The sequence below is a fragment of the Mustela putorius genome, unplaced genomic scaffold (assembly GCF_011764305.1).
Source record: "Mustela putorius furo isolate JIRA1106 unplaced genomic scaffold, ASM1176430v1.1 tig00000117_pilon_pilon_pilon, whole genome shotgun sequence".
Taxonomy (NCBI): domain Eukaryota; kingdom Metazoa; phylum Chordata; class Mammalia; order Carnivora; family Mustelidae; genus Mustela; species Mustela putorius.
Window position 1 is genome coordinate 240,154 of NW_025421286.1, and position 26,299 is coordinate 266,452.

The following is a 26,299-nucleotide window of genomic DNA, read 5'->3' on the forward strand; positions in this document are numbered from 1 at the left end:
TCGATTCCAGGACCCTGAGACCATGACCTGGGCTGAAGGCAGAGGTTTAACCCACTGAGCCACCCAGGTGCCCCAAAAATCTGAATTTTTTTTTAAAGACTTTATTTATTTATTTGACAGACAGAGATTACAAGTAGGCAGAGAGGCAGGCAGAGAGAGGGGAGGGGAAGTAGGCTCCATACTGAGCAGAGAGCCCGATGTGGGGCTTGATCCCAGGACCTTGGGATCATGACCTGAGCTGAAGGCACAGGCTTTAACCCACTGAGCCACCTGGGCTACCCAGAAATCTGAATTTTTAACAGCTTCTGGTGATTCTGACGGAATTTCTTGAGAACCACTGTCTCAGGAAAAGTAGACATTTTGAAGTAAATTGTATGTTCTTATTAACTTGTGCATTTGGGCAGTTCATTCATTCATTTAGTAATTCTTTATTGAATAATAATCATGAGCAAAGCCCTGGGTCAGGAGCTAGGTATACAGCAGCAAGTGACAGGATGTGTTTGTTGTCCAAACAGCTTTCCATTGTAGCAGAGGAGACAGAGCTTCACCTAGCAATACCCCTGTGACAGATCTCTACAAGGGGAGTACTGAGGACTGTGGGTGCTGAAGCCAGGGTCTATCTCAGAGCCTGGTCTCAGGACAGGCCTCTTCAGGGTGTGAGTCAGATCTAGGACCTGAAGGTTGAGAGGAGAGTAGGAACATAGCTACTGGACATGGGAACAGCATGCATAAAGGCCTCAGCAAAGGGAGGTTTGCTGGAGTTGTGGGTTAAGTGGTGGATGCTGATGTGAGAAAAGGTGGAGTCAAAGGGGAAGGGTAGGCAGGAGATGTGGAGGGCTGGAGGGCTGGAGGCCCTTGGGTCTGGGACTTGACTCTCAGAATGCCAAGGAGCACTGAAGGGCTTACATGTACATCTTTTGGGGGAATTCTGGTCTTCAAAGTCCCATGAGCTCATGGGCACCAATGTGCAACCATTCGCATGCTATTTAAGCAGGCTTCCTAGTGGCCATGGGCAGGCCAAAACCCTGGAGACAAGGACACTGGGTCCTGTTAGCTATCTGGGAAGGTGCTGAGAAGTGAGTATGGCAGGCAGCAGGCCTGGGATGTCCTCCCACTGCTCTGTTGAGGGCCCAACCTCTGTGTACAAAACACTGTCAGTTTCAGGTCTATTACACTAACATCTGATCTGTGTCTTTTGTAGATCCTGCCTGGCCTATACATTGGCAACTTCAAAGGTGAGTTGTCTTTTCTTATTACTGTGGTAAAACATGCATAATATAAAATGTGTCATTTATGCCATTTTTAAGTGTACACTTCAGGTAGCATTAAGTACATTCACATTGCTGTGCAACCATCCATCTCCAGAACTCTTTTGTCATTCCAAACTGAAACTCTGTGCCCATTAAACACTATTCCCTTTCCCCCAGTCCCTAGAAACACCATTCCATTTTCTGTTTCTGTGGATTTGACTGCTTAGGTACTTCACATGAATGGTCTTGCATTGGCTGATTTCACTGATCATAAAGTTGTTTCATATGGTAGTGTGTGTCAGAATGTTTTTCCTCTTTAAGGATATATATATATATATATATATATATATATATATATATATATCCCCCCCTTCATCTGCTGATGGACATTTTGCACTACTTCCACCAAGGGTGGAATCAAGCATGATTTGAGTCAAGGTATTGACTCAGTTTATGCAAAGTCTAATCTGGACATAGCCACCACTTTTGTCCATGCCTCTTGCTGGGCTCTTATACTTGTGCCTAACCTCTCAACTAATGGAGGTGTGTATACTTAACAGGATGTGATAGACTTAGGAAACTTGTAAGGCTGCAAGGCTGGTCACAGCCAACCATCCTCATAAGCATCTGAAGTTCCTCCCTCCTAGAACAAGAAAGAACACACTCTGTCTGTTTGCAGGTAGCTCCTTAAAATTGAGTTCAGGTTCAAACTGACTAAAAACAGTCTCTTTTTTCCCAATATATTTTAAATTACTTTAATGTCATAGTAAATTAACCATTTAGATAATTACTAAAATATGCATAAAGGAGCATCTTTCATAGTCAGATGACTGTATCTACAAATCATTCAACTTTGAGATCCCACCACTGTATATCTATTTTCCTATGGCTCTGTGTCAGGTTTTCTTCCCCCAAACAATTCTGAACTGGTAAAAAAAAAAAAAATACTATAGCATGCTGTTTACTTTTCAGAACCCTCAATAAAGGGACACCTTTGTAAAGTAAATTGTGCTAAAATAGAGTATGAGAAACTAATAAGACATACATAGGAACAACCCAGAAAATTTCAAGTTCTATACCCATTGATTAACAAAAATGCCCCTGGACAATGTTTATTTCCTCCTCCTCTCTTCCCCTAACTGCCTTTTGCTCCTAGTTCTGTTAATTGGCCTCAGAGAGAATTGAGCATAGGGAGCTGACAGCTGCTAATTGCTGCTAGAACATTTTAAAAATAGTTCTAGAGTTCCTAAATTAGTAAGCTTTAGAGTTCTGAAAAAGCATCAAGTGCTTTGTGGTAGGTAGGCAGTAGCTCTGGACTCCATTAAGGAGCAACTATCTTTTGGGGTTTTGTAGGGAGTTATTAACTGCTTTAATGAAGACAGGAGAATGTCTTTATGTTTGAGAACAGAGTTTATGATAAATTCTTAGAAATATAATTGCTACATGAAAGTGATTACAAATAAAAAATTTTAATGTATGCCACCCAAATTCAGTACTTCTACCAACAGTTTATGAGAGTTTTATCCTTATTCATAATAGGTTACTTTCTTTTTTTTTTAAATTTTTTCGATTTATTTATTTTCAGAAAAACAGTATTCATTATTTTTCACCACACCCAGTGCTCCATGCAATCCGTGCCCTCTATAATACCCAACACCTGGTACCCCAACCTCCCAAACCCCCGCCACTTCAAACCCCTCAGATTGTTTTTCAGAGTCCATAGTCTGTCATGGTTCACCTCCCATTCCAATTTACCCCAACTCCCTTCTCCTCTCTAACACCCCTTGTCCTCCATGATATTTGTTATGCTCCACAAATAAGTGAAACCATATGATAATTGACTCTCTCTGCTTGACTTATTTCACTCAGCATAATCTCTTCCGGTCCTGTCCATGTTGCTACAAAAGTTGGGTATTCATCCTTTCTGATGGAGGCATAATACTCCATGGTGTATATGGACCACATCTTCCTTATCCATTCATCCGTTGAAGGGCATCTTGGTTCTTTCCATAGTTTGGCGACCGTGGTCATTGCTGCTATAAACATTGGGGTACAGATGGACCTTCTTTTCATGACATCTGTATCTTTGGGGTAAATACCCAGGAGTGCAGTGGCAGGGTCATAGGGAAGTTCTATTTTTAATTTCTTGAGGAATCTCCACACTGTTCTCCAAAAAGGCTGCACCAACTTGCATTCCCACCAACAGTGTAAGAGGGTTCCCCTTTCTCCACATCCCCTCCAACACATGTTGTTTCCTGTTTTGTTAATTTTGGCCATTCTAACTGGTGTAAGGTGATATCTCAATGTGGTTTTAATTTGAATCTCCCTGAGGGCTACTTTCTTCTAGAAAGTCATGTGCACAATTTTAAGGCACATTTTAAATCTCTTTGTACTAAAATCTATACCTATCTAAAAATAAAAAATAAAAATAAGTAAAATCTATATCTGTCTTCATTGGGGAGGGTATGTGCTATGGTGAGAAAAAAATAAGTTTAAAAAATCGATAGCTATTTTGAAAGTATTCAATGACATGGGAATCCTTCATAGTTTCTGGATTCTTGCTGTGGGTTTTACCTGTTCGAGGGGGCTACACTATCCCATACCTCTTCTTGTTCAGATGCTTAATTTTTTTTTTTTTTTTTTTTTTTGGGGGTTTTTTTTTTATCATCTTCAGTTATTCTGACATATCTGGCCATGTTTTATTCACTCATCAATTTACCAAATATTTATTGACCACTAACCAGGTGGAAGGCTTATTTAAAGCAAAGGAATAATAGTGTAGTGAATTGACAAGAAGCTGGAAAGAAGCATTGCTCTCCATACAGTTGCCTGTGAATTAACCCATTCATTCCGGAAAGTTGTTGCAATGTGCTGGGAGTATGATGTGGATATTCATTTTGGTTTTCTGTGGTTCGGAGTCAGAAAGAGCAGAACAGAACAGGGGAGCAGGTCTTACTGTGAAGAGAAGCTATGAGGCAGAATCTTGGAATCTGGTTATCTGGTTATCCACCACTGTCCATGAGCCATATGTTACCCTCAGACAGGGTAACAGCCTGGACATGAGAGGGGCTGTGGTGAGGATGAACCAGACAGTGTAGCCAGTGCACACAGTTCAGTGTCTAGCACATGACTGGTCAACCAGTGTCTGGCTCTCCTCACCCTCTCACCCTCTCTGACTGTGAACTAGAAACCACACACCTACTTTAGGCTGTTGTGGAAGAGAGCTAGATTCTTGCAGTGCCCATGCCATACTGGGTATGCAGTAGGTGCTGATCATCATTAGCTAGCAAGTATGGAAGACTGAGGTGAAAGGATCATGACTGCTCCTGGAAAGTGAATCTAGCTGTCATATGTGCTTTAACACGATGTCTCATTTAATAATTTTCTTTTCTTTTTCAATTACAAACAATATGTGCCTATTGCAACACAATAACCAGTACAAAAATGTATAAAGAAAAATTAATGGATTTTTTTTTAACTTTCCGAGAGATCTTCATTTTTGTATGGTGTGGACTGGCACTGCTACCAAGGCCTTGATTCTAGTGGATATGGTCTCAATCCAATCCAATCTCCAGTTCTGTCTCCTTCCTTCCCTCCCCCACCTCTCTCTCTCCTTCTCCTCTTTTGCCTCTCTTCTCTCCCTCCCTGCCTTCCTTCCTTCCAGTGGGGATCCTTTACATGTCACTATGCAACTTCCTTTTTTTTTTTTTTTAAACTTGCAATGAATCACAAAGCACTTTCCAACACCAGGTCCTGGTGATTCTTCCACCTAGAGAAAAACTCACAAACCAGTTCAGGTTCTGGAGTCTAGTCTTTGATGAGTCTCTCAGTTGAGGTGCCTTAACTTGCAGCTGGCTCTGCCCAGAAGCCAGAAGGGAAGGTGGGAGTGGAAGCTTGAAGAGCAGCTCCATCCCAGACCAAGAGGGATCAATTATCTGCTGCTTCATAACTTGGCAGATCCCAAAATGGATGTGAGCTGATGGAAGAAGCCCTCATTGAAGATGTCCACAAATTCTAGAAATGTGAGAAACAAATCTCACACCATGTGTGTGTACTGGTTATATACATAGAGACATGTTTGAGGTCTCAGAGCTTTTGTTCTGTCTGCCAGTGACAATGGTCATGGTTCCCTGTGGTGGTTCCCCAGTTGTTAAGGCTGACCTGGTGAACTACTGAACACTGATCTCTGGTAGTCTGCATGGTGAATGGTGAACATTAGGTGGTGGAACAAGAGCTAGAATTCAGATGTCTTTGTAGTAAGCACATATTTGGAAACATGCAGAGGTGATGGGGATTGAAGCCCATACTGCAGCCTTGAGACTTAATCTGGTCCCAATGATAATAATATTAATGATGACAATGATAACATTTACTATATGTGAGCCAAGCACTATTGTAAGTGTTTTATTTCATTTAGTATTTCCAGTATTAGCCCTTTAAGATGGTGCTAAGGGCTAATATTAGCCCTTTAAGATGGTACTCTTACCATTTTCCCACATTAAAGGTAAGAGTGAGGCATAGAAAAATTTGTCCAAGGTTGGCACCAATAAATATCAGAGCCCATATTTGGTACAGAAGGAAACATGTAGGAGCTGCCCATTTTGGCCCCTATCCCAGGTTGGAAATATACCCACCTAAAGGTTGAACACACTAACAGCTAATTTACAATTCTAGAAGCTATAGTTATGTACAATAATTGGTAACTCTAGGATTCATTAATTTCACAGTGGGATCAAGCATAATTGAAAAACAGATCAGAATCACTTACCTACCACTGAGCAGATTCTCAATTTGAGAAGCAAAAGTTGTTTGAGAAAAGACTCAGAACATGGCTTGGGGTTCAGGGTCAGAACAGAGAGAATTAGGTCCTTTTAAAATAGAGACCTTCCTTCTCCTCTTTCCTCCCTCTCTCATCCTGCATGATCATGCTTTTGAGTTCACAAATCAGTGTAACAGGTGCTGTGATATTGGAAAGGCATTACCAAAGAAGTTCTTTCCTTCCAAATATCTGTTTTTTCAGAGTGCTTATATTGATGGCACTATTTTCTAGTGTTTCTTCAAATACATTTCTGTTAATTTTTTTTAGAGACAATTCTGCTTGACTTTGTTGGACTAGCGTATTTGCCATGGCCACTCTGGCATTTCACACATCTTAGCACTGGTTACCCCTGTACATCTTCTGCATCAGAATAAGATCTAGAGCACTAATTCCCCTTCCTAAGGAAGCATGTGGCCGCCACTTTGCCTTTTGAAGACAGTATCTTCCAGGAATCCACTTGCTCCCTTAGCAAGGTCCTATCAGTGATGGATGTGGTCTTGCACGGAGGGAACATGTCACAGCAAAGGAGAAAGTTCAGGTAGGTGTTTCTATTTCATTGCTCCCACTGTATAAAAATAACATTTGCTTCTTCTAAAGGGCACGTGAGGCCTTAGGAGAGTAGACAGAGGCAGGCAGCAAGAGAGGGTAGGAGTCCAGGGGCCAGAGGAAATGTTGGTAGAAAGAGAAAAGAGTACAGTTAGCTGTTTTACCGATGAAGGAGTTGAATATTTAGTGTAATTCAGTTGAGTTTTATAGTGTTTTTTTTTTTAATTTTTCTTTTCCTGGTTATGAAAGGAATGTAGGCTCATCAGTTAAAATAAAATGAAAATTTTAAAAATCCAAATGTGATAGAAATATGTTAAATAGAGTGAAAACTTCCCCAAACTGACATCCCAATATAACCATGGCCAGTGTATATTCTTCTAGATTTTTTCCATGTGAATTCTAATTTATAATCTTCCTGTTGGTTTGTTAATAGTGTTACATTAGTAATATTGCATTGGTAATTGCAAGAGGCTGTGAGTTGTTTTTTGACTTAGAAGTGGCATCAAAATGCCATGGTGGGGAAGGGGTACCATTGGCACCCAGTCATAGTTCATGCCCTGAAGGCCCTCCAGAGCTCCATGTGTACAGTACACATAGTCTTCTGGGGTTCTTTTTTTAAATGTGGGTTCTGATCATATAGATATGTAGGGGGTCTGGAAGTCTGCATTTCCAGTAGGCTCCTGGGTAATGCCATGATACTGCTTGGCAGACCCTGGTTTGAGCAGCAAAGGACTAAGTTCCACCCCTTTGATTTTGTGCATGAAGAGAGCTGGTGTGAAACCTCCAGGCTTGTTCACATGCATGTAAGTAAGCTGATAACCCCATGTCTTACATCTGCATTCACAGCTTATTACCTTAGTGCTGGTGGTTATAGGCAGTCATCCAGAGCTGTCAACAATTTGTAGTCCTAAAGAATAAGAAGTCCAATGGAATCATCCTAAAATGTTGATGAAGTGCTTTATATATCCTCAAGTAGTTAGATATCATGCTTATGGGAAAAGGTAATCCCAGAGTGGCGTATCAATACACACAGCACTGTGATAAAATAGAAAGGACCATAGAGCAAAAGGAACATTAATCCAAGAGTTGCTTCTGTTTTCTTTGGAACCCTACAGTCTGTTGTCTCATATATGATCTCATTCCATATTCAAAAATGTATACTTTTATTACCAAACCACTTTTTTTGTTTTAATCTGTGTTATAAAAGGATATTTATGAGGTGCTGAAAATGTTTTAAAGTTCGAGTGCAATGATGGTTAAACAACTCTGAATATACTAAAAAAAGTTGAATCATACACTTTAAAAGGCTGAATTTATGGTATGTAAATTATCTCAAAGCTGTTTATAAAAAAGGAAAAAGTATATTTAAAACAGATCTATTTTTTAAATTTTATTTATTTATTTGACAAAGAGAGAGAGATCACAGGTAGGCAGAGAGGCAGGCAGAGAGAAAGGGGGAAGCAGGCTCCCGGTCGAGCAGAGAACCTGATGGGGGGCTGAATCCCAGGACCCCGGGATCACGACCCAAACCAAAGTCAGAGGCTTAACCCAGTAAGCCACCCAGGTGCCCCCCAGATCTTTTTATTTTTTAAAGATTTTATTTATTTATTTGTGAGAGAGGGAGCATAAGCAGGGGAAGTGGCAGAGCAGAGGGAGAAGAGTCTCCCTGCTGTGCAAGGAGTCCAATGCTGGACTCAATCTCAGGACCCTGGGATCATGACTGAGCAGAAGGCAGACACTTAACCAACTGAGTCACCCAGGAGTCCCTATTTATTTATTTATTTATTTATAGATTTTATTTATTTATTTGAGAGAGATCACAAGTAGGCATAGAGGCAGGCAGAGAGAGAGAGGAGGAAGCAGGCTCCCTGCCAAATAGAGAACCCGATGTGGGGCTTGATCCCAGGACTGTGGGATAATGACGTGAGCCAAAGGCAGAGGCTTAACCGACTGAGCCACCCAGCGCCCCAGGAGTCCCTCTTTAAACAGCTCTTTAAAATTCAAATCTTGGGCAGGGTCAGAATCCAGAAGATTCTGCCCTGGAGTGTCAGGAGACTGCTTTGGAGCCCTCGACTTGCTGCTCTTCCTTGAACCATTTGCTGCTATGGCTCGTCTGTGCTCCGCTGTGAACACTGAAAGCTCCAGCTTGATCTTGCTTCTCCACGTGGCTAAAACATACATACTGATGGGAATTGGGAAAACTGCCTTTCGGTGAGAATGTGGAAGCTGGCTGCCAGTGGGATCCTAAATGATCCTGTTCAGTTCAAACTTGCTGATGCCAAAACTTGTGGTAGTTGTGGGGCAGAGGGGTTGGGCGGTGTTTGGAACTGAGTCCTATATGTGTCATGTCGATGGCTGCTAAGCACATCCCAATTTAAAGCTTGGGATGGTTGGAACTTTGAAGAAAGTCTTAAAACCAACATTTTAATATTACTTTTAAAGACTTTTTTTTCTGAATTTAAAGTGGTACATGTTTATTGCAGAACATTAAGGAAAGTTTTTCAGTCTCTGGATGATCATCAAAGCTTCTCAAAACTATAGATTCCTCTTAGGGTCATGAGATCTAGCCAAGGATCATCTGGCTCTGTGCTCAGCAGAGAGTCTGCTTATCTTTCTCTCCCCCTTCCTAAGTAAATAAATAAACAAATAAACAATATTTAAAAAAAAAAACAACAACTGCAGATTCCTCAACCTTGCCATAGATCTTGAACTAAGTTGGGGCTTCAACTTAGTTCACAGGCATGTTAAACTTTCAGAACCTCTTGTGTTACATATATATACATATATATATATATGTATATATATATATATTTAAAAATTTCTAAAGCTCTTGTAATTCCATCTTTTTAAGATTATCACTATTGGAGCTAATTCCCTATAGCAGTTTTTCCTCTGTATGTGTGTGTGTCTTTATTATGTTTTTACAAATTGAGTTCATACTGTATTTATAGTTTGATTCATGCTTTTACACCTTGCTTAACATTATATCCTAAGCATTTTCCCATGTCATTAATATTCTCTAGAAACATGATAAATAAATATTTCACTCAGTCCATTTTACCCTGTATCATTTAAAAAAGTTTGTCCCAGATTAGGACAAGGGCATGCAGGGAGCCTTTTCTTGCTGGACTCCTGTTTTGTAGATTAACAGAAGGGTTTCAAGTTGAGGATACTTATTCAGTCTTTCTCATGCAGCATTAGGTAGGAGCACTAGAAGGGAATGTAAATATAGTTTTATATGCAGATAATTAAATAGCTAACTGATAACTTATTCTGTTTGGGATTTCCAGAAAATGTTCCATTTTTATTTTTACCTTGAAGTGAATCATATATTTCATAAACCACAGTCTAATCTGCGTTTAAGCCCATCCCTGCCTTTGACATGAGGGTGGATAGTAAGTGGGTCTTTTGTATGTGATTTTTAACTTAAATTATTGATCATTAATAACAAATGACAACTACAAAATGACCTTATAGGTTAACTTTCTTTAAAGAGCAACAATCAATTGCTGGGTCATAGGGCAGTTCTATTTTCAACATTTTGAGGAACCTCCATGCTGTTTCCAGAGTGGCTGCACCAGCTTGCATTCCCACCAACAGTGTAGGAGGGTTCCCCTTTCTCCACATCCTCGCCAGCATCTGTCATTTCCTGACTTGTTTATTTTAGCCATTCTGACTGGTGTGAGGTGATATCTCATTGTGGTTTTGATTTGTATTTCCCTGATGCCGAGTGATATGGAGCACTTTTTCATGTGTCTGTTGGCCATCTGGATGTCTTCTTTGCAGAAATGTCTGTTCATGTCCTCTGCCCATTTCTTGATTGGATTATTTGTTCTTTGGGTGTTGAGTTTGCTAAGTTCTTTATAGATTCTGGACACTAGTCCTTCATCTGATATGTTGTTTGTGCACTATTGGGTATTTACCCTAAAGATACAAACGTAGTGATCCAAAGGGGCACGTGCACCCGAATGTTTATAGCAGCAATGTCCACAATAGCCAAACTATAGAAAGAACCTAGATGTCCATCAACAGATGAATGGATCAAGAAGATGTGTTATATATACACAATGGAATACTATGCAGCCATCAAAAGAAATAAAATCTTGCCATTTGCGACAACATGGATGGAACTAGAGCGTATCATTCTTAGCGAAATAAGTCAAGCAGAGAAAGACAATTATCATATGATCTCCCTGATATGAGGACGTGGTGATGCAACATGGGGGCTTAAGTGGGTAGGAGAAGAATAAATGAAACAAGATGGGATTGGGAGGGAGACAAACTATAAGTGACTCTTAATCTCACAGAACAAACTGAGGGTTGCTGGGGGGAGGGGGTTTGGGAGAAGGGGGTGGGATTATGGACATTGGGGAGGGTATGTGCTTTGGTGAGTGCTGTGAAGTGTGTAAACCTGGTGATTCACAGACCTGTACCCCTGGGGATAAAAATATATGTTTATACAAAATTAAAAATTAAAAAAAAAGAGCAACAATCATGATTATAATGTTTATTAATCTAAATGCATTTCAAGTTTTAAGTGGACCACTTTATATCCAAAGAATCTGACAATCAGAAAGAAATTTAGTTATCTGCGTAATACATTAAAGCAATAGTCTGAAATTCCCTAGGTCTAGGTTTTTCTGGGTATGGTCAGTTTTGAAGTTTCAAGAAAGAAATATGCAAGGTAAAAAAAAAATATGCAAGGAATTTTTTATTTTTTCCTAGCTAAACATTGTAAATAATTCACTTGCAGTGAAGAATAAAATGATCATCTTTCTTCTATGACAGACGCCAGAGATGCAGAGCAACTGAGCAAGAACAAGGTGACACATATTCTGTCTGTCCATGATAGTGCCAGGCCTCTGTTGGAGGTAAGGGAGAGCTACGTGCATGTGTCTTTGTATTCCCTAGGAGTGCGTAAAACATTAACAAAGGCAACCATGTTCTCTCTGACATCAGTGTGCCCCTATTAATGCTGTGTAGCTGTGGCCATATTAATTTTGTTTCCAGGCCATAATTTTGTGTCTGTGCCCTGTCTGTGGCATGGTGGAAGAGTGTATTCTTTCTCTGATTATTCTCTTGCTACATTGCTAGTTTGGCTTTCTTGGCAAAATGCCAAAGAATAAGCTGATGCTGCATTTACTTCTGGATTTTAAGGATGTTTAAAACTTATTTGCATTCCCTTCAATATTATTCCTGGTTTTAGAATCCAAAAGAATTCAGGTTCCTCATTTCTTGATTTTTTTTTTCTGTTGAAGCTCAATTATGTACCATTTGCATTTAAAGACAAAAAACAATAGAAGCTAAATTGTCATTGGAGAGTTCCAGGGCTTCTGATACAGAGGCTATCTGTGTAGAAGCTGTTGTTAAGGTTTAAGTTTTCAAGGAAACAGGGTGTGTCTGCCTGTACACTAATTCCAAAAACATTTTCGTATCTTCAATTTTATGCTAATGAACGGTTTGAGCTGTTGGCCAGGAGTAATCTATTTCTGTTTATTAGCCTCGACAGAGCCCAAATTACTTTTTTTAAGAAAATAATACACGTGTGGTTGGGATGCATACGTGTTCTTCTGTTTTAGGGTGGGGTTTTTGGAGGGGAGGTGTGACTGGTTCTAGAAGAAATAATCCTAGTTCAAGCTGTTTTCATTTAAATTCATATTATGCAAGAGCAGATAGTATACTTTTCATTTTATCTATTAGAGTTGCCAGCTTTCAGTTATTGTAAAAGAAATGGGAACATGGATTAATAAGTGATTCTATTAAATGTTAATAGTACCAGAGAGCCATAGGTGGTGAAGAAACCTCCGTTCACTTCTCCAGATCTGTGTACCCATACTTCCTTCTGTTGTTTCGGCTCTGTTTTTCTTGTTGTTGTTGTTTTTTATGGTGCTATAATTTGTGTGGCAGAATGATTTTGTTGGAAACAGGAACAACAGCACATCATTTCTTTCCAGATTAACAGTTTCTTTGAAAATGGCTACTCTGTTTCTTCATCTCCATTAACAATAGTTTATATTTAAAATATAGCCAAGATATGGCCAAGATAATAAGTTAAATGCAAATGGTCATGATTGACTTCCTCTTTAAATCACAAGATGAGACTTGAGGTTTCCTTTATTTTAATAAATTACATAGATGTCCTTCCCACCCTCACCCTCCAGGCCTGCCTCACTACTTCATGTTTCATTTAATGGAACACATTGGCATGTGTGAACATGGGCCTTAAATCTGTTCACATTGTAACTTCTGTTTAGATGCAAGCCTTTCAGGTTTTAGAAATTAGTGTTTATTTGTCCAACCTCCTCCAGGTTACATGTGGGAAACAAAGGCCTAGAAAGTAAAATAGGTGGGACTGTGACCCCATAAAAAGAGATACTGTTTGTATAAGAACCTCAGAGCTGTGGGAAAACTGCATTTCCCTCCTCAGTATTCCTTTTTATTCTCTCATATTTCCGTCTATAAGGACAAATTCTGCTTTGGAAAAAAAAGAGAAACCATGCCTTTCCTTCAGAGACAGCTTTTTTTTTTTTTAATTTATTTTTTATTTTCAGCATAACAGTATTCATTATTTTTGCACCACACCCAGTGCTCCATGCAATCCGTGCCCTCTATAATACCCACCACCTGGTACCCCAACCTCCCACCCCCTGCCCCTTCAAAACCCTCAGATTGTTTTTCAGAGTCCATAGTCTCTCATGGTTCACCTCCCCTTCCAATTTCCCCCAACTCCCTTCTCCTCTCTAACTCCCCATGTCCTCCATGCTATTTGTTACTTAGCAACAATCTGTTGTAGTCTTTGAGTTCTATTATTACCTCAGCTTAATTATAAGTACTTTACTGTGATTTCATATTCATTAAGAGGCCATTGTTTTATAGCATAACACAGGTTAATGTTGCCCCTCTCTTTTGTTCATTTTTAAGTTCACAAATAATTCATGAATACATTCTTATTAAAAAATTAAAATAGTACCTCTCAGATTGCAGAAGTAGAGAAAACTCAAGTACTGAAAGTTATTTGAACTCATGTGCTCACATAAGGTACTGGGATAGAAGAGCTTTGCCCGGATCTCCGAAGTTTCAGAATGTTGTTTACTCCTCTGCCTATTCATAAAGGCACTTTTCTATCTTAATTTTTTTTTTTTTTTTGAGATTTTATTTATTTATTTGAGATAGAGGGAGAGAGAGAGAGAGAGAAAAGCACAAGCAGGGGAAAGAGCAGGCAGAGGGAGAAGCAGGCTCTCAACTGGGCAGGGAGCCCGACAGGGGTCTCCCAGGACTGTAGGACCACGACCTGAGCTGAAGGCAGATGCCTGGTGGACTGAGCCACCCAGGCGCCCCCAGTCTTAAATTTTAAATTCAGTTCCAGAAGTCATGATCTCACCCAACCTGAGATGAGTCAGGGAAAATGTTCGGAGTTGGTAGTGAATTGAGGGATGGATTTTATTCTTGAGCAGCTCTGGGAGGAAGTAAAGCAGGGATGATGGTGAGAGGACAGATTGTGTTCAGAGCCAGGCAACAGCAATAAGCTGAACCACAACCTGATAAGAAGCCCTAATAAAAGGTGAAAGGATAAGGGATGCTAGGACCTCCTTCATGTTCCAAGATCTTCAAAGCTCCATGCATGTTTATTGAATGGGTTTATTGAATGGGTACTCTGGGCAGCACTAGCCTGGGGCCAGGTGGGAATGGCAGCGATGTTATTGTTTAAAATTGAAGGGTTTTAGTGCTACTAATTCCATGCAGGAGTTCTCCAAGCCCTGCTGTCAGGTAGCTGTATATTGGTCACTGCACTGTAGGTACTAAATTGGTTCATTTCCAGCAAATATCTGAAGCGGTTTAAAAGCACTGGGTGCTTGGTATCAAGTATCAAAGGCTTTTGCAATCATTAGGTATGCTCTCATTCTGATGGAGGCTAAATGAGAAGGGGCAGTCATATTGTGCAATGTGGTTTCTAGAGCAGAGGTCATAGGTCAAGGGCTTCGTGAAGATTCTAAAAGGATAGATAGTTGAACAGTATGCCTGGGATATGATGCTTTTCAAAAACATAAAGAAGTTTAGGGAATTTAGCACACCATAGGCTCCTCCGGAGGATTCACAGATTTCTTGACAGAATACAGTCTTCCAAGTTCTGCACTGAGGCCACACATTTGTCACTCTAAATAGGGAACCAGTTTGTGTGTGTGCCTGCTTATGTAACACACTACCTATTAACATCCCATGAGACTATGTTCTGCTGAATACAGTCGTGAACATTCAGATTAAGAAGGACTCAGGAAAGGGATCTGCTATCCCTTAGAGTCCAGGGTGAGACTCTAGGATGAGCACTTTTTAAGAGGGGTGCTTATATAACTAGGAAACTAAGGCAACTGTGGTCAAGGAAAAGGCGCCAAACCTGGTCTTATTACCAAATGAGGCTGTATAGATTAGCATAGTATAGATCGTTGTGACAGCCTAGTATTTGTAGAATGGAAGATTGCACAATTGTTGTGCCTGTTACATCCTCTGTGGCTGTAATGATTTGTAATCTTTTGCACTGACCAATGATGATACTATAAAGTGCACTTGCTGTGAAAAGCTTCATGAACATGCTCAGTTCATCTTTAGTATGCATTTATTGATTTTACTTTGGGAAGGACTTTAAAAAAACTCGTGACTTGGTTGATTTCACTTAGATTAGATGTGATTCTCTATTATTCGGGTACTTTTTAGACAGGTTTCCCAACATAGTGTTAGCAGGGTTTTGTATCCTTTCTAGCAACCCTATAGGTGGAAAGCAGTGAAAGAATAGAAGGTGCTGTTCTCAGACCTTTGCAGTGGCAGGGCCTCACCTCACCTCTGGTCACCAGGTGATCTTTGGTGCTTCCCAGTGGATGAGACAGGATTGTTTATCCTTTGAACCATGGGGCAAGGTGGTGAGCCAAGAGAAGGAGGTCCAAGGCCCCAGTTCCTCTTTCTGCAAAAGGGTATCTGAAGAGTAGATCTCCCAAAATGAAGATTTTTAGGAACAGTAGAAACTTAGGGGCCTTTATATTCATTTGAGTCAGCCCTTAATTAAAATCTAAGATTCTGAAGAGCTCTGACTCCCTTTCCATGCCTACTGCTCTATGTTTGACTTAGACATCCCAGCTGAACAGATTCACAAGAATCACTTACCTTGATTTTATCACTGTGTAGACAAAGAAGTTGAAGCTCAGAGACATGAAGGGACTTGCCTATAATTCCATAGTTGGTCTGGGTGGCTTGGTAGGAACCTGAGTCTTCTTTCCCAGGCCAGAGATTCTCCCAGAGTGCCTTACTGTCTTGGTCCTCTCCTTGTGAATCTGCAAGTAGTATTAATAGATATTGCCACATTGGCTTTGTGCCCTTATTGGCAGTGTATGAAAGTTACTGTTTTTTTTTTTTTTTTTTTTTTTTTTTTTTTTTTTTAGGTTTTAATTTTTTTATTTTTATAAACATATATTTTTATCCCCAGGGGTACAGGTCTGTGAATCACCAGGTTTACACACTTCACAGCACTCACCAAATCACATACCCTCCCCAATGTCCATAATCCCACCCCCTTCTCCCAAACCCCCTCCCCCCGGCAACCCTCAGTTTGTTTTGTGAGATTAAGAGTCACTTATGGTTTGTCTCCCTCCCGATCCCATCTTGTTTCATTTATTCTTCTACCCACTTAAGCCTCCATGTTGCATCACCACTTCCTCATATCAGGGAGATCATATGATAGTTGTCTTTCTCTGCTTGACTTATTTCGCTAAGCATGATACGCTCTAGTTCCATCCATGTTGTTGCAAATGGCAAGATTTCATTTCTTTTGATGGCTGCATAGTATTCCATTGTGTATATATACCACATCTTCTTGATCCATTCATCTGTTGATGGACATCTAGGTTCTTTCCATAGTTTGGCTATTGTGGACATTGCTGCTATAAACATTCGGGTGCATGTGTCCCTTTGGATCACTACATTTGTATCTTTAGGGTAAATACCCAATAGTGCAATTGCTGGGTCATAGGGCAGTTCTATTTTCAACATTTTGAGGAACCTCCATGCTGTTTTTCCAGAGTGGCTGCACCAGCTTGCATTCCCACCAACAGTGTAGGAGGGTTCCCCTTTCTCCGCATCCTCGCCAGCATCTGTCATTTCCTGACTTGTTGATTTTAGCCATTCTGACTGGTGTGAGGTGATATCTCATTGTGGTTTTGATTTGTATTTCCCTGATGCCGAGTGATATGGAGCACTTTTTCATGTGTCTGTTGGCCATCTGGATGTCTTCTTTGCAGAAATGTCTGTTCATGTCTTCTGCCCATTTCTTGATTGGATTATTTGTTCTTTGGGTGTTGAGTTTGCTAAGTTCTTTATAGATTCTGGACACTAGTCCTTTATCTGATATGTCGTTTGCAAAGATCAATGGAACAGAATAGAGAGCCCAGAAATAGACCCTCAAATCTATGGTCAACTAATCTTCGACAAAGCAGGAAAGAATGTCCAATGGAAAAAAGACAGCCTTTTCAATAAATGGTGCTGGGAAAATTGGACAGCCACATGCAGAAAAATGAAATTGGACCATTTCCTTACACCACACACAAAAATAGACTCAAAATGGATGAAGGACCTCAATGTACGAAAGGAATCCATCAAAATCCTTGAGAACACGGGCAGCAACCTCTTCGACCTCTGCCGCAGCAACATCCTCCTAGGAACAACGCAAAAGGCAAGGGAAGCAAGGGAAAAAATGAACTACTGGGATTTCATCAAGATCAAAAGCTTTTGCACAGCAAAGGAAACAGTTAACAAAATCAAAAGACAACTGACAGAATGGGAGAAGATATTTGCAAACGACATATCAGATGAAAGTTACTGTTTTCCCATACTCGTACCAGCACAGAATTTTATTCTTCATTATTATTAATTAACAAAATTTTTATTTCGTTTTATTTGTTGTGAATGCCATCCTCACACTATCAAGCCTCTTGTCCAGACAGTTCTTTCCTTTGAAGACAAAGAGTGATTGATTAACTGAGCAATTGAGTTCTTGCTACATGCCAGGCCCTGGAACAGATGCTGGAGACAACAGAAGTGAACCAATACCAACATTTTCCCCAGTGAAGCCCTTAGAGTATAAACAAGATATATATTGTGGATATTTTATAAATACGACTAATAAGTCCAGTGAAGGAAGAGCTCTGGCTTAGGATAGGCCCTCAGTGCTAGGGGTCAAGTAGGAACAGAGGCTATGGAAGCTCAGAGAACAAGGTCCTTCCTCTGCCACATGAATTTGGAGACGTTTGACTGGGTTTTTGGAAATGACTGGGAATTTGAAAAATCTGGTCAGTGGCATTCCAACGAGGAGAAAGCTGGTCGTGCCAAGATATGACTTCTGGTAGAGCTCTGAATCCATGACAGTCACACCAATCTTTTAATCTTCTAAGAACTCTGAGAGCCCAGCAAGGCAGATAGCATTGTCCTAGTTCCTTCATAGCATAATCAGACCTGGTGACTGGCTCGTATCACCTCCAACAAGTGACAGGACCAGGTGGAAAAATTAATTGCATATTTCTTAATTTCACATTGGAATTAAGTCTAGAACTGTAATTAAAATATTTAAGGGGAAAAAAACCTCTGTCTCTTTCTATGTTTAAGACTTGGTTTGGGGGGTTGTTTGCTTTTGCTGGGGTATTTCCTTATTTGTGAGTGTGTCTTCAGTGCCTACTGATTGCTCCAGATTTGTAGGGTGATAAAAATTGCTGTCACAACGATGGTGCTTTTTCATATCAGGAACCCCATATTGTTTATAGGTGCTGAGGAAGTAATATTGAGCAATGAAATTTCTCCCTTCCCCTGAAAAAAGAAACAAAACTCTATCTTTCTAATGTAAAAATTTCAGAATTTGTTTCATTTTTCATTCTGTGTATTTAACCAGAGCACCTGCAGGAAACAAAACTATTTTTTGCTATCAACAAATATGCTTTAAAAAGTATTCTTATTCCTTTGCTGGACTAATTCTCCAAATAATTTAAATTTTTAAATGTTGTATATTTTAGGATTAAATAGAAAAAACAGTAGTTTATATGCATCTATTCAAACCAGGGTATTGTATGTTTACCAGGTAGGTTTTGAACTTGAGTTCACCTTGGCTATATATTTTTTCCATTTTAAGTTTTGACTTTTATACTTTGAACCACCAAAGTTTGTTTTTTTTTTTTTCCCAAAGAAAAAGATGTTGCTGTAGAAGGCACATATTCTTGATGGTTCTATTTTGTATTTCCTTTAACATGAAAGACATTTTTTTTGAGGTGCCCTAGCTCACAATTTAATTTTGTTAGTTTTTTTTATAGTTGGTCATGTCTTCTGGTTCTAATACTTCTTGTTATTTACATGTCTACACTGCTGTCTTCATTAGCCACTTATTTATGAGAAAATTCTCACCATGGTGTTATGTTCATTCTACTTGGACAGCAGCACTGGGGGACTGAGAGCCTCCTTGACAGACCTTGGTCATCTGCTGTATGTCTGCCTGGTGACCCAACCCATTTCACTACCTTAAAAGTTTAGCTGGTTTCCCAAGTGTAAAGCAAACTAGAACCAAGGTGCTAAATGGTATTTCAAGTTTAAGAAACTATGCTTTTGTGTGTTCTTTCTTCTACCCAGTTGCCTCCCTAAGCCCTGCCCTTCTTCACAGCTCAGCCCCAACTTTCCTTCTTCTGAGAAGGACACTTCCAGTATACCCTCCAACCTCAGGACTTCTTCCCTTTTCTCTATAATATTTTATAGAGAAGCTATAGTTTGTACTCTTAACTGGATTATGAATTGTATACACTCTGACAGCTTCTATAGTGTATTAAATGGCCATTTAACCACTGTTTGATGAACTAGTTCTTCACTGCCTGTGTCCAAGGTCCTCAACTGGCCTCAGGCTCACTGCAGGCAGGTGCCACATTGGGATTTCTTTGGTCTTCCCCAGCACTCAACCTGGGCCTGGCACACAGGGGCCCCTCTGCAGATGTTTACTGATGAACTGAGAGCCACATGCATTTTCAGCTCCATACCAAAGTGAGAAATCATATCTTTGGTCATTTGTGGCTCATTAAGGAGTGTGAAAAAAGAGCTGTACCAAGAATGACTTATTAACCATGAGTACTAAGTGAAGCCAGAGGATCTGGTTAATGCAATGCAATGCGACCTCACTTATGTGGGTTGTTTGTTCCATTCCTCCCATGTCAGTGAGTGTTAGCAAATGGGGATGTACTGTTTTATGGAGCTCTTGTGGACTCTAGTTCAGAATTAACCTCTTGCTAAGTTAGAAACAAGAATCCCCTGTGACACTTCTATGACTTTCTGATTGATTTCTTAAGGATCTCAGCTACCTTTGGTTTGCATTAGAAGCTTGGTCCTACAAAGAGGAAAGTATATCTAAGACACAGTGAATGAAAAGTTAAAAGGTTTGTCACAGCCAAGGCAGCAGGCTTGAAGTGGAGGCAGAGTTGGTTGAGGCATTGTTTCAGATTTTAAGGAGTTTATAGGCAAATCATGAAAAGCTGGGAGAACACTCAAGGTACATGGGCTTGTGTTCTGGTTCAGGAGGAAGATCCTCATTGCCTGTGGTCCTCCTTTGGCAGCCACACAGGAGACTTGCATGGTATCACCCCCAGCTCTGCATGCAGCCCATGTCAGTCCTCAGCTCCTGGGACCCAGGGGCCCACCCTGCTCGTGACCTTCAAATCACAGGAGCTATAGGCCACATTTCCCATAGAGTATTTCCCCTAAGAGGAGAGATAACTGATGAAAGCCACATGTTTCATCCTATACCCACAGAGGTATGGGCAATGATGTTCAGTGCAGCTGTGTTTGTAATGGCAAAAAATTGGAACCAACCCACACATTCAGCAGAAGGGTAATGTTCAATTATGATACATCCATATTAAGAAATACTCTGCAGCAATTCAAAAAGAAGAGTAAGGTTTATATGTATGCACAGGGAAAAGGTAATTGTTAAGCAAAAGAAGCAAGTTGTAGAATAATATTCATAATATGATCTCATTTGTGCAAAACTAAATATTAATTATATATTTCTGTGGGTACATATATATGCATGTAAATGAACAGCTAAGGGTCTAGAAGGACCATACTAGATTGCTCAGAATGGTAAAGTGGAATAGGATGGGAGAAGAGGGTAGGAAGGATAAGTTTCACTTTTGTCTTTATTTTTATTTATTTTTCACAATAGAAGTATCTTCATAATTTCTCTTTGAATGAAGGGAGGTAGGAAAGGAAGGTAGGCAGGTGGGTGGCCATACTCTTGGTGTCTGTAGTAGTGACTAGTAGATTGCATTTGGTTGTTCAAGTTTGGCCAGAATGGGTTCTGTGGTAACAGTTTTCCCTATGCATTCATATGTGCGTGTTTGACATTAGGCAAGTTGCATCCTTGTCATCATTGATCAGGGGGTATAAACCATTCATTTCAATCATCTTAATCTTAAAAGGGAGAAGATAGCCCAAGAAAAACCTTTCAACTGTATAGATTTTATTTTTGGTATCAGTTATCTTCTACTTGATTGTTTTACTTAAATGAGTTTATGTCCTTTCTTAAAGATTCACAGATTCCCTAGTGATGCAACTTGAAGCATTGGGCAAGGTTTCCTGTTTGAATTGGCCATTGTATCCAGTGTGGATGATTTTTGTTATTTTACTGGCATTGCAAAAAAAATCACACTATCGAGGTCTAGGACCTTTGAAAACAAATCATTGTTTGACCATGGTTTTCAGATTGACAACTATTTCCAGTGAACCCCGGTTGTTTTCACCTCTCTAAGAAAGTCTCTTTGATGCCACCCAAGTATCAGTGGTACATACCATACCAAAGACTTGCAGCAGCTTTCATGTGTTGAGGTAAATTTGTTTGAAGCCAACCCCAGACTTAAATAGAAATGACTCAAATAGAAATTATTATGGTAGGTATCGAAAACTGTCTAGTAATCACTCTTTCTTGAATCAAGCTGTATCTGAGTTCCATGTGTGTGGGCAGTCAAGTGCATAATACAGCTCCATCTGGCTGCTGACCCTTCTGTGACAAGCTCACTTGCAAATGGAATTCTAAAACCAGAATTCCAGCATGAATGGACTAAATGGGACTGGAAATATTCTAGTACCTCATTGATTCTAGAGAGGAAACAGTGTTTTTTTTGGTCTCTAATTGAAAGAGATCTCTGTTAATCTTTCTTTTCTCGGGCTTTCTAGAGTACCATGCATTTCAAGTGTGGCCTTCTCTTTAGTGCTCAAACTTACTGACCAGCCTCTCCACAAAACTGGACTTTTACAATACACTCCTGTTAAAAGTCTCTCTAACTCAAGTCCCAGTTTTGTTTTTTAATATTTCCTGCAGAGTGCCCTGTATTGTCCATCTTGTCCTGACTCCCCATGCAATCAAGTCCTGAGCACATTGTGTGCTGAGGGCTGTGTTTCTGAAGTGGACTTGCCTTGTTTGCATCCTTCCTTTTCCTCAATGGGAAATATACCAGTGGCAAGATCTCCTGGTTATCTCCAAACCAGGACTTCAGAAAAAGCATGTAGCACATGGTCTCCCCTCTGTGCTTTAGCTGGAGTGATAGTAGGCATTGATACAACTACATAAATTGCCCATAAATGCTAAAGCACAGGGTAAAACTCTGTCCATTTATACAAGATCTTTAGGTTAATATACTGGAGAATTTGGGGAAGAATTTGTAAAGAGGGTTGTTTAGGCAGCCTTGTAGGACTAGTATAGTTTGGTTCAATGGAGAGATATGTGTTGAGTAGGAGCAGCCCTTCCGGGCTGGTCAGGAAGGGGGAAATAAGCCCTGGAGCCATAGATGTGTGGAAGTTGGCTGATTATAGAGTGGAGAAGGTGGTCAGCGTGGTGGGGTAAGGGTGGGGCCATATTCAGTTCTCTTTTTGGCTAAATTAGGAGGTATTCCTTCAGATTCAGCAGACATTTACTTACCTTGTAGTGAGGATTGGGGATAAAATACAAAGAGAAGTAATATGGGGCTCAGTGTTCAGAAGAGACAGGCACAGAAATCCCTTTAGGGGCACCCCAGGGCACCAGAAGGGCTGGAGAGAAGGAGCTCTGGTGCAGATACAATGCAGTTTGGCCATTCTTTGGCCGTCGACCCTTAACATGGCACCCTTCCATGAGCACTGGAAGGGGGAGAGTGACATAGCAGCAAAATCTGGAAAGCTTTAATAGGGGCCTAGTTTTGCTAAGGAGTTTAAAAGTAAAGAGCACCTTAGTTTGGAAGAAACAACCAAAGTCAGTATCCCAAGGGAAATATGTTTGTAGTTGCAGGTTAGGACAGCACAGCCTGTGGCTGGCAGACCATGGGAAATCTGAGCATCATGATGGTAGTGGCAGAGGACATGTAGCCCAAGAGGACTGAACAGTTTCAGGCTTCTTAGGTGCAGTCAGAGTTGGAATAAGTTATATGTGGTTGGTTAGTTGGTTGGTTAAGACTTAAAGCAGGGTACAATGGCTCTGTAGGTGCTGTTGTTTTTAGCCATAAGAAAAAGAATGATTTGGGGCGCCTGGGTGGCTCAGTGGTTGAGGCCTCTGCCTTGGGCTCAGGTCGTGATCCCAGGGTCCTGGGATTGAGCCTCACATCGGGCTCTCTGCTCGGCAGGGAGCCTGCCTCCTCCTCCTCTCTCTGCCTGCCTCTCTGCCTACTTGTGATCTGTCTGTCAAAAAAAAAAAAAAAAAAAAAAAAAAAAACTTAAAAAAAAAAGATTTAAAAAAAGAAAAAGAATGATTTAAATGTAGCTTGGTTTACTGAAGACTGGTTTAAGCAAATTTGCCATTTTCAGGTGCTCCTAATACTTCATTGCTGGTAGGCATTGCAGGTGGACCTTGTGCCTTCCACAGCTGCAAGGGAAGTGATCCAAACTGACTTTAAAAGCCCGAGACTAAAGCAGTGACACGTAGCTAGTGTCATCATCTCAGCACAGGCTAAGTGGACACGTCGTGCCTCTACTGCTCTTTGAAGTGTTTCCCCCTCTCTGTGGTCTAACTCCTGACATGTTTTGCAGACCTTTGTTTGTGTCCTGGGGCAGAGGATGCTGTCAAGCCCTGGGTTTGAATTGAGAAATTATTTCTCCTTTCAGTTATCACCACAATTAGTACAGATGTTGAGTTTCAACATTCAGTACTGAGCGGTGGCATTTTCAACTAGCTCTAATCTGCTTTTCTTTTCTTTTCTTTTTTTTTTTTAAAGATTTTATTTATTTATTTGACAGACAGAGATCACAAGTAGGCAGAGAGGCAGGCAGAGAGAGAGAGAGAGGAGGAAGCAGGCTCCCTGCTGAGCAGAGAGCCCGATGCGGGACTCCGATCCCAGGACCCTGAGATCATGACCTGAGCCCAAGGCAGCGGCTTAACCCACTGAGCCACCCAGGTGCCCTCTAATCTGCTTTTCTAATGGAAAACAAACGAAATGCATGGTCAAAGTTTGAGCTAGTCGAGCCATATCTGCGTATAGCACTAGTGAGGGAAAAGAAGTAGATGCACCTAAAATCTGAATTAGAGCCTCCTTCTCTTGAGGACCAATATGGACATGCTTGTTTGCTTCTCAGATTTTTCCCCAATTAAAGGGAGATAATTCATAAGATTCCCTTGGTGAAAAGCACAGCCAGCTGCCAAAGAAGGAAGAGAACATGTGGGAAAGCTGCCTTTGGATTGTCCTTTTATCCTTTAAATGGTTGCAAAGAGATAGTTTTTCTGATATTGTGTGATCATGGAGAAGGCATCTCAGACAAACATAGCTGAGCCCAGACCTTGAAGTGAGCCTTCTGGTCATGGAAACTATTCCTAAGCACAATAGTACAGAGATCGTTTCAGAGTGTACTGGTTTTTAAAGCAGTTGGGGCTTAACAATGGTGGAACTGGTCCAAAACGACTTTACCTTACGTTAAATTAATGAAATACCTTGTCAAGGAGACCAGCCCCACTGCACCCAAGCAGATAGCAATTCCAAATCTACTGTAAATGATTAATTTAAACTGCATTATAGAATGCTTTGATACTATGCCCTAAAGAACAAAAATGATCTTGTAGCTAACAAAGTCAAAATAACATTTCCAAGTATTTGGGTTTTTTAAGTGTTCCTTTAAACTGAGGCTAGCCACCTTTTCTCTTGCTGCTGCTCCTGCATGTGTGGTGGAATTGTGGTTGAAGAGCCTCAACCAGTCATCTTGAGGTCCTAATGACCCCAGTGAGGGAAGGATCTCTGGCCTCCTTGGTAGTCAGTGCTCACTCATTCCTTGTGAGTCCTACTCAGGCTCTAATGAAGGTGGCCTGGGACTTTCTTCTATGCCCAGTGCAAGAGGATGCAGCTGTCAAAATAAAAATAGACCGTAAGATTGCTTTCAATGGCAGCAGTGGGGGAGGGAAGATTTGGTGAAGTGCTGCCCTTTCAAAGGAATGAAAGCAGTGGAATGAAAGCAAAGGAATGAAAGCCCCCAAAGGAAGTCTGTGGAATGTTGACCAGCCAATCCTTAAAACAGAGAGAGGAAGATGCCCCCCCCCCAATTATGTTTGGGAAATAGACAAAAATAAGCATAGAGGCAGGCAGACAGAGGGAGAAGCAGGCTCCCCATTGAACAGAGAGCCCAATGTGGGTCTCAATCCCAGGACCCTGGGATCATGACCTGAGCTGAAGGCAGAGGCTTTAATCCACTGAGCGACCCAAGCGCCCTCTTTTTAAAAATCAAGGGACAGATAATAAATATTTTGAGCTTTGTGGGTCCTAAGTTTCCTGTGACAGTACACTGCTCTCTCCTGTACATGAAAGGAACGCTAGACAATACATAGATGAACAGGTGTGACTGTGTCCCAGTAAACATGGGCTTTTTGCCAACCATGCTGGCATCTTCCAAGAGTCTGTGTGCCAGCTATGTGGGGTGGTGTCTGGGCATTTAGAACAGGGAGCAGGAGCCAGCCTGAGATGGAGGGAGATGATGTCAGGGAAAGCTCTGTGGGTAGGGCTGGTGGGTTACATCAGGTGTGGTTCCACTAAGGGAGTGCCCCTGGGAGGAGTCCTGAAAGAGAAGGGTATTCCAGAGGAAACAAACACGGAGGAGAAGAAGGGACCCTGGGGAGGCGTGGGCAGGAAAGTACAGAACATTTGGAGAGATTCTCAGGCAGCCAGGTACCTGGAGTTTGGTGAGCTGGTGGAGGTGAGCTTGGGAGGTGAGTTGTAGACAAGTGCTGAAGGATTTTGAAGAGAATCTTTACTTTGCAGACAGGATGGATCCACTGATATGTTTTAGCAGCTGAGGCAAATTTACCTTTATATCTTTAACAAGTGGTAGCTTGTGATTCTGAAGTAGCTACTGCTGATTTCTCCTGATTTCCAAGCATCAGTTTTCAATCATGGTGATTTTTTTGGTATGGTCATTTATCATTAACATTCATTAAGTAATATTGTAGAATTACTTGGTTTGGAGAGATTGCTGAAACTGGCCCTGTTTTCATGAGTCACACTGAATACATCAGCGGTGCCAGACACAACTGAAATCACAGAAGAGGGCTTTCAGTGGTAGGTTGGAGCTGACGTGAATCTCCCTCACCTCCTTCCCATAACCCACCCATGCTGGCTCAAGGAAATTCAGTGTGCTGACCATGCCTACTTTAGCCTTTCATTGAAATAACTTGAGC

The 26,299-nt window shown here is 40.8% G+C and overlaps 1 protein-coding gene across 5 annotated transcripts in view; it reads left to right on the forward strand.

Annotated features, from left to right (window-relative positions):
- The window catches only part of DUSP22 (dual specificity phosphatase 22), a 68,683-nt gene that overhangs the window by 18,026 nt on the left and 24,358 nt on the right, over positions 1-26,299 (forward strand). For 4 of the 5 annotated variants that reach the window (XM_045089553.1, XM_045089540.1, XM_045089546.1 and 1 more), the window contains 2 exons: positions 1,202-1,235; positions 11,404-11,486. In XM_045089553.1, coding sequence (XP_044945488.1) covers positions 1,202-1,235; positions 11,404-11,486 — 117 coding nt within the window. Of the gene's footprint in view, positions 1-1,201; positions 1,236-11,403; positions 11,487-26,299 lie in introns of those variants that run through there. The other variant, XM_045089564.1, reaches the window with a different exon arrangement.